This window comes from Aspergillus stella-maris, assembly GCF_047715825.1.
Source record: "Aspergillus stella-maris strain CBS 113639 unplaced genomic scaffold BDV14scaffold_31, whole genome shotgun sequence".
NCBI lineage: Eukaryota > Fungi > Ascomycota > Eurotiomycetes > Eurotiales > Aspergillaceae > Aspergillus > Aspergillus stella-maris.
Genome location: NW_027396825.1, coordinates 16598 through 34617, shown reverse-complemented (window position 1 = coordinate 34617; position 18020 = coordinate 16598). Strand labels below are relative to the sequence as shown.

At 52.0% G+C, this 18020-nt stretch overlaps 3 protein-coding genes across 3 annotated transcripts; 1 reads left to right on the top strand and 2 right to left on the bottom strand.

Annotated features, from left to right (window-relative positions):
• The first annotated feature begins 786 nt into the window (after positions 1–786).
• On the top strand, positions 787–2612 carry BDV14DRAFT_73533 (uncharacterized protein). The gene has a single exon (XM_073777402.1). It carries the CDS (start codon positions 980–982, stop codon positions 2204–2206), a length of 1227 nt encoding a protein of 408 aa, XP_073627556.1. The 5' UTR covers positions 787–979; the 3' UTR covers positions 2207–2612.
• On the bottom strand, positions 2335–6453 carry BDV14DRAFT_174390 (putative arsenite resistance protein Ars2). The gene is made up of 3 exons (XM_073768889.1): positions 5606–6453; positions 3529–5549; positions 2335–3472 (listed from the first exon to the last, which is right to left on the bottom strand). Exons 1-3 carry the CDS (start codon positions 5703–5705, stop codon positions 2870–2872), a joined length of 2724 nt encoding a protein of 907 aa, XP_073627555.1. The 5' UTR covers positions 5706–6453; the 3' UTR covers positions 2335–2869.
• A 1041-nt stretch (positions 6454–7494) lies between these two features.
• hapB (transcription activator HAP2) lies at positions 7495–9151 on the bottom strand. Its single transcript, XM_073777401.1, has one exon. The coding sequence runs from the start codon at positions 8709–8711 to the stop codon at positions 7602–7604; it is 1110 nt and encodes a 369-aa protein (XP_073627554.1). The 5' UTR covers positions 8712–9151; the 3' UTR covers positions 7495–7601.
• Between the last annotated feature and the right edge of the window lie 8869 nt (positions 9152–18020).

Below are 18020 nucleotides of genomic sequence, written 5' to 3'. Positions count from 1 at the left end.
CGAGGACCCCAGTGCTGTCAGCCTGTCAGAGCTTATGCACCCACAGTTGCATTCCTTTCGGGCTCACAAATCACATGTTTCCTTCGTATATGCAAGAATGCACATAGGCACGCAGCAGAGCAGCACCCAACAAGTACCTTCTTCATTGTTGTAACTTTGTAATTAGGCAAGCCCAGGCTAGCATTAAGCGCAGATTACCGTCGGATCCAGATAACCAATCTAAGCTTAGCACTTGTCACTCATTACTCAGATGGGAGGTTCGCGCCATTCCAGGGACTAAAATGAGACTCAATAACAGGTGGAGCTTCCGCACTATTTGGCACTTCGTGGATTCCTTGGGCATGTGCCTGTCTTCCTGTTTTCCGCGATGCGCTTCTTGCCAATCCAAATCACATCATCGAATGGGTATCGATACTGTGCAGGAGAACGAGAGAGATCTTTCCACGGGCGTCGTAATCGATTGTCACAGCGCCAATCAAGTTGGGAGATTTTCTCGAGAACGGGAAGCGGATGAAAGTTGTAGCCCTAGCGGCTGATCGTCACAGTCGATGGAAACAAATTCCAAATCACTGGGAGCAGATCTTACACGAACTGTCCCGAAGGAAGCATAACCAATAACCTTAAGGGGAGTGGCAGAGTGACCCAAGGGGAGAGAATCCTGCTGTTCGGGAAGAGCCGAGGCTGCAGGAACTTCAGGAAGCTCAGACCCTCGGAACCAGACAATCGTGGTGAGATTATAGAGCGCAGATGGTCGAGGAAAGAGAGACTGAGAGATGAAAAGTTGACTATTGTTGGCGATCACAAGCCTCAGGCAACGGCCCAAACCGGGAAGTCACGCCCCTCCCGTCGACTTTCTTTCTGCAGAGCCGGAGTTTGAACTCCGACTTCACCTCATCCGCCTCTTCCACTTGCCTATACAAATCAGATAACCCATATACTATGCACAATGATCATCCGCTAAGATAATGAACATCCGCGCATGGACAAATCAGAGATTCTCGTCCATATCTCTGCCCCCAGTGGCGCTGGCGACGATGCTCGCTATCGCGCTCAAGTCGAGGCCATCTTGAACTTCCAGGCCCACTCACGTGAGGCTATATCGTTCAGAGCAGACGAACGTCACGAAAGTCTTGCGAGTACCGCACCGGATCCACGGCATCTGCAGCCAACAAACTCTGAGACTATCGATTCGCCGCCACCTCCAGTTCTACTGGGCCCAGAACCGTCACACCGGGCCCCCAAACGACATGCCTCGCTGACGGACTCGCTCGAGACTCCTGTGAGTTGCATTCCGGACTCCCAGCCACCTGTACAACCGAGTCAAGCGGCTGAAGACTTGAGCTTGCTGCCGGAGGTTACTCCCGGCTCTCTGGGTGTCTTATCAAAACGACCTCGGTTAGGATCTCCGCCAACCGCCAACTCTCTTCCGAATGAGGAATTGCAGCTTGATGTTGCAGAGGACCTCAACACCAAGGATCTTAATGCTGGTGCTAGCTCCCCTCTCACCAAGTGTCCAGCACTCCCCAGTTTCTCTGCAGAAGAGAACCCCAGTACGCAACCACAGCCAGGGCCAAAAGAAGCACAAAAATCCTTCTTCCTCTCCCTCCCTCAACAAATAAAACCACCCTCTCCCCCCGTCTCCCAAGCCCCCTTCACAACACACATAACACCCACCCTGGAGATGTTAACAAAACGTCTCAATCCACCACGGACCTACAAACCCACTGCCCAAACCAGGGATCTCGATATCCACGAGAGAGGATACTGGTATCTCCGCCTAGCCATCAAACCTCCCACATCAGAGGCAGTCTCAAAGAACGTAGCCGATATTTGCGGTTCACAACCGTGGGACACAACCTCCTTCACAAAGTTCTGGACCTTCCTCTCAGACTTCATCTCAAAAGATGGCCGAGCCGGCTGGGGCGTATGGTGCATTCTCGAAGACGCCAGCCAAGATGGGGACAACAGCGAGGTCGCCAGGTCCTCACAGGTGCCTCAAGGTCAAGATCAAGACCAAGACCAAGAAGCACACAGAGACACAGTGGTATTTCCAGAGTTTCTGTCCCTCACCTTAAAGGTTTACACCTGGGGCGAAACAGCCACTCACATCTACCTCCTCCTCTTCCTAGCGAGTAACCGGTGCGTCCGCAAGATGGGCGCGCAGTGGCGTGATTCGCGCGATGAGGTTGTTATCCAAATGCCGTAGGGCATGCGTTTCGCAGTTTTCGATGTACATACATGATTCGAAGTAGGCCGGACGGGCCTCCTGGTTAGTATATAGTATGAAGTACGGATATATAGCTCATGATACCAATAACCAAGTTATACGAAGCCAAAAACCAAAAAAAAAAAAAGGCAATGGAAACACTTAGATATATAGAAGCCATGAAACTCCATTAGCCCAACCCAAGCTAGGCTAAGACAAGCTAAAGTAAGATAAAGCCTGCGATATGGTACATCCAGTATCAGAAGATAGAAACTGATAGATAAAGCCACCTGACCATGGAACCAACCAAATGGCAGAGCACATACAGCGGAGAAGAAATGGTTCGGGAAAGGGTAAATTGTGATGGAATTCAGATGTCAAGCAACAACAAAAAAAGCAAATCTTTTACGCGCTTAGGAGGAAGAAGATAGGGAAGTATGAAATATGCTGGCAGGAACAGCGATGAAAGAGGAATGGTGAATTAGCAAGGGAAAAGCTGGTGCTGAGCGAGTCCGGTCCCATATGCAGAGTGTGCTTGTGCTTAGGAAATTAACGAAAGATGCAGACCGATTGACGCCGATGGAGGAAATGTCTGTTGGGGGTTTCAAAGCGGCTGGTGAGGTTCAAGGATGACCAATTGAGTATTGGCGTTGGCTTTCAGAATCAATAGTTCAGCTCGCCGCTCCCAGCTCCACCAACAGCATCGAGATCCTCGTAGCTCTTCAGGCTACGGCCCTGAACAGCCTCACGCGGTCCGGGGGCGGCGCCAGCATCAGGGAACCCGCCTGGTCCACCGAAAGCAGCCGCAGCGGGATGACCAGGTGGGATGTAAGGCACGCCTGCGGGAGGTGGGAGGCGACCACCAGGCATGTTGAGCGCGCCGCGACCTGGACTCAGGCGGCCAATGCCCTGAGGTCCGCGGTTGCCACGACGATCATAGGGACCGGATCGGTTGTTGAAGCGACCGCCTCCGCGACGCATGGCGCCTGGCTGGTGCAGAGGGTGGTCGGCCATGCCGTTTGCTGCCCAGGCGGACTGGTTGGCCATTCCCATAAAGCCTGGTAGACCGCCTGGTACGCCTTGAAAACCGGGGGGAACATTCGGACCGTTGGCGAGGTAGGGGGGCATGGAGGCCAAACTGAACCCGCGGGGAGTGCCGGTTTGGTTCTGGCTGGAGTTCAGAGGGAAATGGCCGTTGCTGTTGGCGTCGGATCGCGAGGGCGCAATGCGCGCGGGATCGAGAACATAGGCGTTCACCAGTGACAGCTGCGAAGAAGATTAGTTTGAGGAATAACGAGTATTCCAGGATCAGTATAACTTACATCATTCTTGGCACGCTCATACCAGTCCGCATGTCTTTTTTCAATGTGCTTGCGCCAGAAGTTCTCTGCCTTGAACAATTTCGTGCACTCGGGAACCTTGCACCGGTATTTTGACTCGTCTTCCTGCTTGACATGCTTTTGCATTTCCTCTTCCAAAGCCTCATCAACAGGCTTGCCACCGATCTTAACAATGTCCACGTTCTCCGGCTCGAGAAGCTGTAGGAGCTTGTCCTCGAATGTCTTGACCCAGTTGAACGCGCGCTGAAGTTGCTGCTCAGACTTTGAGGTAAACTTCTTGGTCCGCTTCTCTTGCTCGCTTGGTGGAGGAGCCTGCTCCTCTCCCTCTTCGCTGGGGTCCCTCTTCTTGACGGGGAAAAGTTGTCCAAGAGCGCTAGCTCTAGCGACAGCCTTTGCCTGCGTGGTAAGTCCAGTTCGTGGTCGACGAAGATGGCCGCCAGGACATTTCCGGGTAAGCTCGTGAAGAGAGTCGCACTCAAAAACGCAGAAGAAGCAGAAGTTGTAGACCCTGCGGAGATATTCCACCATTAAATCCAATCTCTTCTTCTTCGCGAGGAGTTCTTCATCATCAACATCGTCGTCTGCCCATTCTTCCTGCTCTTCCCCTTCCTCAGCCTCGCCTTCATCGACATCGTCCGTGTCGAAGTCGGGCTTCCTTCTCTTAACGCTGACTGGTCCAGTCACAGGAGGCTGTAACCAACCTTTTCCACGAAGCTCTTCGACTCGGTCTTCGACCTTAGTGTAGCCATCCACGCCGCGACCCATTTCAGAGTCAAGCTTGGAAACTAATCGCCTAGCCAATTCAAGATCACGCTCAACTCGGTCAGGCGAAGAGAACAGATCCCAAAGCGCCTTCTTGCGGAGGTGAGATGGCGGCGCATGGACACCAACGTGACAAACGAAGTCTCCGTGGACTGAGTCGTGGATTGTCTTGTCATTGACGGCCTCGAGAGCCTTCTCAGCAACGCTGACAGTCCCAGGCCCATTGCCACCATTGTCTTGATCCATCTCTTCGCCTTCTTCTTCACGCCCGTCCCCACGCTCGACAATTGCATGCTCAGAGGCAGGGTGCAGCATAATCCATCCCATCCTGTGGTACTTTTTGGATGGGTTGGGATCGCTCAAGCTGAGCCATTTGAACCCACCATCATGTTCTCCGAGGTGCTCTTTACAAAACTCCTCGATCTTGTGACGGCTAACATTCGGTGCTAGGGTCTTTATGAGCAACGCTGGCTGTGATAAGGCCTCGTCGCGTAGATCTCCGCCCCTGGCTGGAAGCAAGTCAAGGACACCTAGCGTCTCACCAACAGCCGTTGTCTCGCCTTCCTCCTTCTCAATCACACCACCGGCACCATCACTCTCGCTCTTGTAGATTCCTTCCAAAGTAAAATCGTCAAAGAGGCCTCCTTCAATATCGCGCTCCCATTGCTGATAAGCACCAACTCGGAAGTCCATAATTGACCGTCGAAGAGGGTCTCGTACTTCGGGAACATAACGCTCTTTAAACCATTCGTCACCCTTGTGGTTCTGAACAAAGGTCCTGGCCATCTTGATCTGAAGATCCACCTTGTAGGTATCGTACGCCTCCTGGATCAAAGCTCTTTCCCTGTCCCTGTCTTCGCGCGCCTCGCGCTCCCCTTTCACACGGTCGGAAGGCCGGCGTCCGCCATGCTTCAATCGTTCTTTTTCTTCTTTGATAGACTGCTCGGCACGCCACCATTCGGCGAACCAGTTGAACCCAACTTGAAAATCAAGGTTCAGAGGGTTCGGTAGAGGGTTGGAAGGTATTGATCGTTTGCCCCCATCTTGCCCTGGCACATATCGGTCAATGTTCGCGGCAAGTGGCGACGGTTGACGGCGGCGGTCTTCGCGTTCTCGAGCAGTGTGTTCGCGCGAGTTGGAGTAGTAGTCATCCCGGGATGCTCTGCGATCCGATGGCTCGTACCGATCGATCATAACAGGGGAGCGCGAACGTCCACGCCCACGTCGCCGGTCTTGGGAAACTACAGAAATCAATTGTTAGCCAGAGTATAGTGGAATGGTTAAGGAAATGGCTCACCAGGCGATCTGCGTCTGTACGAATCCATTGAGGTACGGGAATACGGATCACCTCCATCGCGGCTCCGCCCGGGGGATCCGTAAGAATCAAACGAATCCATCAGTAGCACTTATCGGCAATGCCGGACTTCAATTGCAGGTGATGTCCGTACACTCCGACACAAGTGTGTTATCCGTGTGTCAGCGATGAGGTCCCGGGAATAGCGGTGACGTGTTTCGGCAAGCGGAAGAGAGCGCTTAGGTAGGCTAGAATCTGAGACCAGCAACATTAGAGGATTTCCTTGAAGATAATCATTTGATGGACTGTATTCATCTGATCGCTGAGTGCAGGGGGCGGAGTGGAGGTGAAACGGAAAGCGGCGACCGCATAGCCGCAGGAGAAGAATTGAAAAAGGCGCCCATGGCGGGAGCAATAAGAAACGATGTAATAAAAGACATGAGGCTCAGAGGGCCGGAAGAAAGAGAGCAAGTAATGAGGACAAAGTGACAAGAATCCGAAGGTCCCGAGGGCCAAGGATGGCGCGACAGTGCACTGACGTCTCCGGGGAGGTAGAGGACAATTGATGAGAGTGATAGCAGCCAGGAGTAATTCAGAAGTTAAGGGGTATCAATATCGATGAGAGTAGTTGGGAAGTTTGGACGGAAGTGACAATATGTGGCAGGGAAGGGGAAGAAGAGAGACAAGGGCGCGTAAGGATGAATCGGGAGAACGCAATGAGGATCTGAGCAGAGAGGTAGGCAACCTACAAGAAGCCTTGAAGTAGAGCGAATGAATTCGTATCAATCTATATTGTCGCCCAGTCCGACTTAGAAGGTCAGATGGAGAGACAAGGTTGGGATGGAGAGAGATCAACGGGGGAGCAAGAGGAGAGAGATTCATTGGAAGTTCAAGAGCCCGAGCTGCTGGCTGGGCTAGTCCCACTGCGGAATGGTGCCGTCTGACCCCAGCTGCTTATGTAATGTTCCTTGGGAATGTCCGGTCACGGGACATCAACACGCTCTACACATCACAGAATAGAAGGACGTAGAGTCCAAATAGTTTACCGGTAAGCTCTAACGGACTTGTAGCTGGGTTATTATACTTCCGTAGGTAAGAGTGCAGCTTTATTCCTTACCCGATACGCAGGTAAACCTCTCTCATGTTGCGGACGATCAAAGATATATATTGGCAAAAGACACCACTATAAAAGCCAGAGATCCTGCGTGGACTTATATAAGCTCAAGAAGCAAAGTGAAGTGAGAGAAAACTTTACATAAAAATAACCTCTTTGGCCAACGGATACCAAGTTACTAAGCTATTGGAGCTAAAAGGACTTCATGAAGCACAGAATCAAGAAGCATATATCAACATTCGCCGTTCATAAGTTGAATACAAGGGGAATCATCTGCGCGGAGCATAAGGCAAAGCATTTGAAACAGGCAAGACTGCAGGACATTCAGTTGAAACGAAGTTCAACGTACTAAGATACCAAGCCGCCACGAAACCACGCCCAAAATCCGTCGAGCCCAGAACAAACAACGTAGGTACAGGTGAGCTTCCGTCCTCTATGCCCCAACAAACCGCAAAACAAACACCGCAAAAACAAGAACTGTTGTTCTGAGAAGGAAAAAAATACGTGATGCCAGAGTTAGTAGCACTAGTGCCCGCGAGGGCGATAGTAATATCAGGGTTATATCTGCATTTCAATTCCAAGCCGGTTACTGGGCTCAGTCCAAGTACGGAGAATGATAGGGGTATCGGCCATGTCACCCATCCAGAAAATCAAACTCATCCACCACGCTAAGAGAAACATAAAGAGACAAAAGAGTAAAACCATCAGCACATGATACATGCATCATCAGCCAAACAGCTGTGATTCGTGGAGAATGTGATATCGGACTTCATAGAGGCATAACATATAAACAGTGATAAAGAAACGACAGAGGGGAAGTAATAAGGTTCCATGGATCATTGTCCGCAGTAGGTGGCAGGTTCAGACAGACGAACTGCGCAGCGTTCAACCATCCTCATCCGATGGCAAGCCGGATTCCTGATCGCTGTCATCGGCGTTGGTACTAGGCTTCCGCGCTCCGGTTCTTGCCTTCTTGGCCGAATTGGGATTGTCGCTATTCCCATCGCTAGCTTTGCGCTTCTGAGAGGGAGAAGAATTGTCACTAAGCGACTTCGTCGCATTGGGGTCTGCATTTTCTTGTCCCATACCGACACCCTTCTTTTCCATGGCCGCCACTTCGTCTGCCGTAAGGAATCGACCACCAGGGCCGCGAGGACGTCGCATGGCATGGTTGTGGCGCGACTCATGCAGATAAGGCTTGCGACCTTTCGAGGTAAGGCGGAGTTGCTCTTCCAACTTTTGTCGGGCAACACGTCTTTTGAGGATACGGTGGAACTGCTTAGCGTTCACGTACAACGGGGATTCCTCTGCACCACTAGGGACCATATCCGGCGAAGCCTGGGTCTGCTGGACGGCGTGTTGAGGAGGTGGCATCGGAGCAGCTACCGAAGGCCGACCGACGTGGTTCAAAACGGGCTGGGCGCTTTGCACGTGCGGGCTACCGACATGGCTCATGCGACGCTGCTGCATCTGCGCGGTTGGTGTGAGCGGTACCTGCGAACCCATCGGCGGCATCTGACCGGCCATTTGCGTGGGTGATCGAGGATTTCTGTCAGCCTTCACCGGAACCCCTGCCATGCGAGGCGAGCCACGCGGGCCAGGTTGCATTTGACCAGCCATCGAGTCTCCGTGTACAGGATAGAACTGCCCTGATGCCGCAGCGGTTGCCATAGCAGCGGCCTGAGTGGGAGAGATGCCATATGGCTGCGGTGGCATGGCCGTTGTGACGCCGTAAGGCTGCGGGAAGTTCATCTGCTGGTGCATCGCGCCTGGAGCATTCTGTGTTTGCTGATAATGCGACTGCGCTGGGACAACAGGGGAGGCTTGATGTGCGGGATGTGTCTGTTGCATGTGTGCTTGAGGGTTGGTCGGAGACGTCATCGATCCCACAGCTGGCCCAGGGTTCTGCGGCGCCGGCTGATAGGGACCGGTCATATGAGAAGGGGGATGCTGATGTTGAGCATGCTGTTGTTGATATTGTGGAGAGTAGTCCATGATGAAGTCGCGGCGGAGAGAGACGCGTCCGTCACGCTTCCTAAGTTAGTGTAGTGGTTAGTGACTTTCAGATGCCAGGAACCGGCCAACCAGAACCAATGATAGCAGTGAAGATGGATGATTGGTAGGCAGATGTCCCAGTGAGATAGGCAGGCAGAGAAGCACGGCTGTATGATAGGATATAAAGACTGTGCCGTTGGAGGCTATGGGCAAGCTGAGGGGCAGTTACAGAGCAGGCGACCCTTGTAACTTATGATTTGTAGATCAAATGTGCAAGGACTGCAGACTGTTGTTAGCTAGTGCACCAGGAGCGCAGCAGCGAGTGGTCACTGGATCAATTGGTGGGGTTGGGATGGGGTCAGAGTGCGCTTGACATGGGCGCTTACCTTTGGTTCTATTTTGCCAGTCCTCTTGAGCTTTTCAACTTCCAGCGTCAATGAGATCAGTCTGAGGAGATGCTTGTTCCACAAAATCACTTCAAGCAAGATCGTTCGGAGGATCCGCCTGTTTTTTTACATTCACTTCGAAGTGTAACGTGGTTGGGCTCGGATGCAGCTAGCCAGGATGCCCTCGACTAGGCTCGTACTCGATGTGTTGTCAGACAAAGCGCGATCGCTTGATAGAGACGCACTACTGCTTATCGCCGCCACAAAAGAATGAGCAGGCGAAAGGCTGGGGAAGCGGAAGCTACACAGTTTATCTGAGACGACAAGTGGCAGGCTACCTCGTCCAGATTTTGGCTCGATTAGGCTGCCAGGCGATGTCCGTATGAGGCGGAGACACGACAGGAATCGAGATCTGAGGCGGTGCAAACAGCGTGTTCGCTGAGGCGCTACTGTTGATTCCGATATAGCCCGCAGAAGACAGGTCCGCGAAGACTGATGTCAGAATGCGCCTCTTCAGAGAGTGTCAATGGACAGACGGCAACTGCAAAGGATCGTCAGCTCTGATTTCTACAAAGAGATTTATTTTTGGCACCTGAATGGTGCGCTGTCATGGTGAAGAGAGTGGGCAAGGTGGCGGGGGGGTAGGGAAGGATGAGAACAGAACCAAGGTGGTCGCGGTTTAGTTTCTCCAGGGCTGAGGGATGTATGCGTTGGCAAGCGGGAATTATGATGCAGGCGATGACATACCTCGTCACAATGGGAACGCAGCGCCCAACCAGGGTAAGTTGTCAATCTCTCAGACTGCGCGCGAATGCACAGAAGAGCGATCGCGCCAATTCAGATCGAATTGTTGGCTAGTAGGAGAGATATGTCAGAAGCAGAGGACTATGAAGGTTGACGCGTGGTGATTGGGTCGCAAAGCGGCGGAACGCGACAGAAAACAACAGTGCAGCAATACCACAAAACTCAAGTGTCCACAAGCACGAGGATCAGTGGGAATGCGAAAGACAGGAAAAAGTAAAGATAGTGTGCTGTGCGCAATACTGCAGCAGCCTTGACTCGAATGCAGTCCAAGTTGCAAGGTGGGAGGGAAGGGGAGGGAAGGAAGTGAGAAAGAGTGCGCAAGCGCCGTCGCGGTGTTCCCGGACCGCGGTGGTGGAAGCCAAGTCAGCACCGACCGTCAGTCAGCGACTTTGACAGGCAGTAATTCTCCGCGACTGGCAGAGGCGACCGCAGAGTGCAGAACAATGGACGTAGCCAAATTGCGCGGTAAAATAACTTCAACTCTCTGTCGCAAAAAGCCAAATCAACAGCGCGCGCTCGTTGTGCCAACCAAAGCACGGCTCTTGCGCGACGGTGGGCTGCCGCTGATGTCAGGACTCGCCGGGCTGGGAGCGCGACAAGCAGGCGGGCAAGCACACGCGCGAGTAACAGGGCAGTCGGCGGTAATGTGGAGGATGGAGGGTTCAGGGATAAGGTCCAAAGTAATGTGATTTGTGGAAGGTAAACAACCGATGGTTTGGAAGCCAACGAAGAGTGCAGCGGGGGAATGCAGACACAGCACAAGCGAGGGAAAGTGATGGGATTTGCTGGGGACGGGCTCGAGGGGAGACAGCATGCAACGGGATTGGGCACGGGAGAATTAAGGTGTCGACATTGGAGCACAAGAGCAAAAATACAGAGTACACAGGAAAAGCACGGTGGTCGAGTAAGGGGGGATTTTAGACGTACCTGGCGACGGTGATTCGACCGCAAACCGTGGAAAGTGATCAATCACGGATGAGGGAACAGCCCAGACAGCAGATGGTGGGAAGGCAAGCAAAGCTGCGGTTGGACGACGGGCTGGCAAAGCTCTTAAGGGGTGGCCAGCGACGAGCGAGTAGGAAAAAAAGACAGCGACGCAAGGCCAATGGGCAGAATGTGGTGCGGAGGACAGACAAGTCGATGACTGGAGGGAAACGCAAGGACTGGAGGCTGGATGACCAACGAGAGGGAGCAGAGGGAAGAAGCCGCAGCGACGAAGGGGGCGGGATGGGGCTAATATTTGTACGAGCGAGCTGCAAAAGGTGGCAGTGAATAGTGATTTGTTCCATGATTCACTATGCCCACTGGCCGCTTTGCCGGTCCACTTTACAGTACGGTACATGCGGTACTGTGGTATTAGCGGTATCAGTCCAAGTTTCCAGTCTTGATCATGGATTAAAATGGATTAAAATATACGACATCATCATCAAAAGGAAAATTATGTTCGTTTATCTCTCAAGACAAGCGTTTGACATCACATTAATTTTCTGTTCAATCAAACGTCTCTGTTGACTGAGATTTTGAGAGGCTGGTTGCCGCTCCTGTGGATCCTTCCATACCGTACTGTACTGTACCATTCTAAAACGCTTACCAGACAGCTTCACACCAACAACTAGACTTACCAAAGCTCGGACAGTCAGACTCAGACATTCAAATCGAGCTGTCAGATTTACTTCTTCGCAGTAAGACAGTATCTTGGTAAAACTCTCAATCGTGGTCGCTTTGTTTCTTTCACTCCCCCTGTTTTTACTCCTTCTCTGATGCTTACCTTACTCCTACAAGAGCCTGCGGGAAATCCGGCAGTTCCGAAATTGTGACGCTCTCTAGCCGCCGCCAGCGAAACCACTGGCACCTGGAGGCTGGCAGAAACAGCAGCCATCGGCGGCTCGTCTGTGTGCGAATCACAATCCAATTTCCCAACCTCTTTTTGTGACTGGCTCTACTTAATAGCAGTAGCGCTCCCCCTTTGCCAGAGTGTGTAACTCGAGGCGTGATCGGGCTACATGTTGGAGCCCTGCTAGCTAAACCGCGCTGAGTATGAATTTCCGCCCCCATGCACGGCACCCATAAGACTCAGGACTCAGGACTGCGCGGCCAAGAGCACTGCAAGTTTGTTCCACGGACATGTGCTCCGTATTGAGCTTGGGGAACGGAGGCGGACTAAACTTGCGGTAACCAGTGCGCGCCTCGGTTATATTTCTTGTTAGGGGAGAACCGTGGATTGCGGCCTGGTCGGCGTCGGGCAGCCAAAGAATATACCGATGATGAGAAGTATATCGGCGGCAAACTCCTTGACCCCCTGTTTGTTCATTCAACCATCCAAGCGGCCAAATCCGTGAAATATAGAGGATGTCTAGTCCGTCAGACAGAGAGGATGGATAGTTCAAGGACCCTGGCCAGAACCGGCTGACGCGAGACATGGGAAGGCCTTTCAGGTGATGGAGGGATTATGGCATTTAGGTCGCAATTGATCCTTGCAATAATGTGCGACTGAGAGTCTCAGGATACGAACAAACCAAAAAGCCAGCGCATCTTCGGCAACTAGCCATTAATTGAAGTCCAGCCACGCGGATCTCCTTTCAATGAGTTCTGGCTTTGTTGTCGTCGGTTCCTGAGGGCTTGTGTTTGCGCTGCGAATTTGCGACGCGGCTGTATACTTCCGTAACCTTAGGCTTCCAGGCTACCGAATTTCGCGAGGAAGGTGAGACGCGATCTTGTGAACACCGGCCAGGGAACTGGAACCCAGTAGTTAACAGCGATGATATCAATCTGTGCCGCACCACGTGTAGGAGCTTGACCGACGTGGTGTTCTGGGAGCTGTACTCTGTACTCTGTACCCAGACACTGTATCTTACTGCGGGTACAGCGAAGGAGAACGTGCTCAGATCTTTGACGTCACGTTGAACCACCTCCGACCCTCACACCGCTCCAGAATCCAGATCACTGCCCTGTGCGCGGTGCATATCTGTACTTTTGCTTTCTTTTGTTGATGGAAAAACACTCCCGAAGAAATCCTGATTCCTGCTGAGGTGCCTGATGCTTTGTTTTTCCTTCGATGGAGAATGATTCTAGTCCTCCTAATCTCAAGTCTCAGCTTCCAGGGGAAAAATGGGTTTCTTTGTCTGAACTGACCGCATATGTCATCGATCGAGAAGGTGGAGCCATCCTTCCCGACTCAGCTTCGCAAGACACAAAGAGATCGCGAGGATCTTCAAAACTGCCAGCCCCCAGAATAATTCAATCTGACCGTTTGACCAGCTGCCGACTGCCATGGATTATTTCTTGGACTGCTACTGGTGAGCCCAGGCAAGTTTTGTGAGCACTCTATCGGCAGCACTATTCCTTTCTAGTCCGGAGGTTTACATCTGGATACCGACCACTACTGTTCTGTCCTCTGGGGCACGGTTCACTTGTTTGGTCTACGGCAATGTCTTGCTACGAAGTACCACCTCGATGACCATCTCTGTGCCCCTTGCTCGGATTAGAGCAGCTCGGGCCGGTTTTTGTACCAGTCCCCGACCTCCATGACATGACTGCGTGGTCCTCACTAAGTTCGACGACGCAGGTAGTACCTGAAGCCGAGAGTTTCAGCGATAATGACTCCCTGGGTTGCCATCATATGATGAGCTTCTTGATGCACCCAAACCGGAGTGATTGAACTGTGCTGCTCATCTCTTCTGACCGGAGTCGCACAGCCATGACTACTGAAAACCCTCTGCCTCCTGGAGTTCGCTTTCATGATCGAGCCTTAAGTTTGTTGGGCTGACTCTCTGATAGATAGACTTTCGATCTGAACCTTCTGCTTGAATAAGCTGTCCGAACCCATGGAATTTTGACACTGGATGCTGTTTCGGGCTTGCAACCACCTACGCGACTAACCTTGAAGGTTTTCACCGTGCTCCCGCTGAACAGCATGAGCATAGTTATCTGAGCGCTTGCATTCTCCTAACGGGGACGCGACTTCGCGTGAGAGCCCTCTTCTCGGGCGATAAACTTCCCATAATGGTCATGAGCCTACCTCTATTCCCAGCAGATGAGATCGCAAAACCCAGGAGGCCGAGTTGGCGACCAATCGCTCGATTGGCAATTTTCCATATGAAACACAAGAGCAAGCCTGACAAGCCAGACTTGTCCAGTGGGAAGCACAAGGTGCATCGAGACGTGCGGGCACGCAGCAGCTGTCATGCTTAGTCTGTATCTCTGCACCGTCATTCGATAAGGACACCTGCTTCCATGACGTGGCTGAGGCTAGGCCGGGCCTATCTAGGCTGATACACAAGCACTCAATCACGAGTATCTACTCTGTACCAGCGTTCGACACGGTATTACGCTTGTTATCTCATCTCGCGTCGATGATCCTCTCGCAGCTTCCATTCTAGTCCAGGGAAGGGACTCCGCCTCGAGGAATCAAGTCCGACACGTGAGGACGAGGCAGCTAGCTAACGGTCTCCATGCCCACGAGCTCGGCGGCAACTGAGGACCCATTCGAGTATGTGCAGGATCTCGTCACTCAAGACTGCATACCCAATCGGACTTCTCATGTACCTCTTCGGGCTGCGATGGGTCAGCGCGGGGTGTGGAGCTCATAGTGCAAGTATCCCATTGGCTTTTTGCCGCCTGAAGCAGGCGACATTTGAGACTCGAGGGTACCAAGTAAGAGTCACTAACTCACTATCGCTTTAGCTCTCTCTGGCCTATCTCAATCAAGTAGTATCTATCGCCACTATCACACTTCCAGGGAGGTTACTGGCATGGAGTGACCGAAGTTCATCTCCAGATATTTCTTAAGCTGAAACTAACTATACCCTGGAACTACTCAGAGTATCCCTGAGACTCGTTCCCTTGCCTTGGTGTGATGAAAACCAGACCGACAAGGACACCTTCAGAAGAGCCGATGTCCGTACATGATGCCAAAGGCACCCCTGTCTCACTCGTCAAGCGCTTCGGCAACACCCGGCTGTGAAATCCATTACATAGAAGACCACGAGTGCGGAGTCGGACTCATCTACGGCACCCGTAGTGATGTCTCGAAAATCTTGAAACCTACCCTGGTGATGTTTATGGATTCAGACTCAGTCCCCAGTCTCTTGAATCTTGAAACTCAGATTTGTGTGCCAGTGTGCGCAATGCGGAGCAATTGGGGACCCCTGCAACCCCTGCATAGTGCTGGTTGCTCTGTCCCCTATTCCCTGTTGAGGAAGGAGCTGCGATAGCCCGGCGTCTACTCTATCGTGATCTATCCATTGCCAGTGCTGAAGCTCTCCTCTGTAGTCCGCTTAGAAGTTCAGATGGGGCACTTGCACTTGCAGTTTAGGTTAAATTGGGCATATGCCCGTCATGGTGGCCGTGCCCAACGATCGTGGGTTACCTGCTAGTCTACTGGCCCCATAAAACTTAAAAGTACCGAAACACTTCTGTGACATGCAGAAGAAATGGATAGATCGAACCCAGTGTAGCCTCAAAAACCCAAATCAACCTCTGCAAGTGAAACCCAGAAACCCGGTATCACGATTCAGTTCGCGATCCCATCGTGTCGTGCCACTGCCAGGTCAAGACCAAGTCGAGGGTTGAACCCTTAGCCCTCGCACCTGCATAACCGACTCCAAATCGTCGATTGGGCATCAAACCAAGTACGTACATCCCACTCAGTCACTTACATTCTCACTCGACCCGGTCGACCGGCTTCCAACTTGCCTACTGGCACCTGGCAGGCAGACCGCGGTCACCGCAGAGTGCGCAGTAGTCACCGCGCTGCATGATTGTGGATCAATCGCCTTATTCTCAAGACAGTCCTCAGGTTTCCAAGTTTCCAACATATCCTAGCCTGTCGAATTATCCTTTTCTGACTCGCTTCGCCTCGATCTTAACTTCCCTGTCTGCCCACCATACCTATCTGGCGTCCCGGAGTCTCGACGCTTCCACGCCGACCCGGTATAACTTGCCTCATTATACCCGCCGACGCGAGGCAATGCATGCATTGCTGGACCACGGACTAGCCTAGTCTAGTCTAGACTGTACTCGATTACTTGTTCGTCGTTCACAGGCTGCATGGCGTCTTAGACGGGGTGTTGTGCGATGATGGCGATGGGATCCCAAGATTCACAACTGGCAGGCTTTTTGAAGAGTAGATTGGGCTTGACGGGGGGTATGTGTGGTTCATTCTGACGTAAATAGGTGTTCATGGATGAGGCCTCTAGCGGTAGGTGTACTTCGTTTGATTGCACTGTGTAGTTGTAGCGTGAGACTCTCTCGCGAGACGTAAGGTATAGGTAGGGGTCTGCTAGTACTTATGACGGCTCGGATGGTACAGTACGGCGTTCGGTGAGCTGAAGAGACTGGACAGTATACATAGATACCAGAAATCTCATTTTTTGTGAATAAAACAGACTTGCTGCTCTGTATCCGTGATTTTGAATTTGCTGCATCCCGCCTCAGCTTCAACACGGACCGTGGTTTGTCAATTGTCGATTCGAGTCGCCTGCGCTGCGCTGCATGCACGATCGTTTGCTACTGCCGTCTTGTCTTTCCAGTGGATGATCAAGGCACCAAGCAGCTGAAATGCTGGCTGCTGGGCTGGCCTGGGCTGGCCGTGGGATTTCGACTCGAGGACCGAGGAGGGGGCTAAGGAGCCGAAAAACGCATTTTTTTGGGATTGGTGACTGGTTGCCATGAAGAGGATCGGAGTTGAGTTGGTGAGTCGTTTTGCCCCGGGTTGACTGGAACCTCCAGCTGTCGCTTCCTCTTTACACTCTGTCTGTCGTTCAGACCCTTGACTTCGCATCATCATTGCCTTTTCCTTCATTTCTTCTATCTTTCATGTGGGACCCGCTTGAGTCTCGAGAAGGGGGCTGGAAGGTCTCAGCATACCGAAGCTGGCTTAAAGCACAGGGAGGCCTGAGGAGCGTAGGTCCTCTGTCCAACCTCGTCCTGACAGTTTATAAGTGAGCTGGGAGACCATTGAAACCTGAGTATTTCTTGTCTTCTGCAAGAGATTATTTCCTAACTGAGCTTTCGTCTTGGGGTCTGATGTTGCCGTCAACTGTTTGACACCTTTTGCTTAAACATTATGAAAAGGGGCTGAGGAAAGAGGGATCGAACCTATCTCCTGTCTCCTGCACCAAGATTTGACGAGAGTTATACAACCTTCTGAGCAGAGCTCAGGAGACTGGAAGGGGAATCTACCAGGTGACTCCAGGAGGGAAACCTACAGTGAGGCAGGAGCAGTCCTGTGCAGGTATCCTCATTAGATAGGAGCACACCATCTAGTCCCCTAGTTTTGGGAGGGCGCGTCCCTGACCTGGAGTTCAGTTCTCCGAAAGGAGCAGCGGGCGAGGGAGCCAGGAAAACTGATCAGGACTTTCAGGCGATGTCGAGGGCATCTTCTTGGAGAGAGACAGCAGTTCTGAGGACGGTCAGAAACGGAGAGGTTCACCTATGCCGATGAAAAGAGGATATAGTCGGTGGGAATAGGGTTAGTTGATCTCTGGAGTGATGTTATTCTAGTGTTGTGTGATCCTGACTGGGGCACTTCGAGTTGTGATATAGGAATGATGGCTGACTATACCGACGTGCCTCTAGACCCCCTACCACGGACCTGAGTCAACGTAATAACATGATAAACCAATTTAGATGCAACCCCATCCTACGTTCCTTAAATGTTCACGATCAAAGCCCCGGCGGACCTATAACTATTCATGCGTCGACCGCGAATTGCATACATGGATCGCACCGCAATTATGATACGGACGACCGTTAAGGGGACGGAAAAAAGAATTGCAAATGGGATGGCATTAATAGCTGGAAGATATTCCAGGAAGAGGACAGAGGGACAAGTTCAAACATATTGCGCACCCGTGCTTGTTTGAGATTCAGCAACATGGTGCCCACCAAGTATGCACGCAGCTAGACAAATTACATGCGCTTTTACATGCATTTGACAACAGTCTGCCGGCTATGACCATCGTCTACACCACACGATGTCATGCAGACTCGAAGCGTCTTTGCAAGCAGAGCCGTGGGTTGAATGAGAAGGAAATGACCAGACCAGGTAGGTTTTAACACGGAGTCGGGGGACCAGAATCGATGTAGTCGAGTGAGCGGTTTGCTTTCACAATCACCT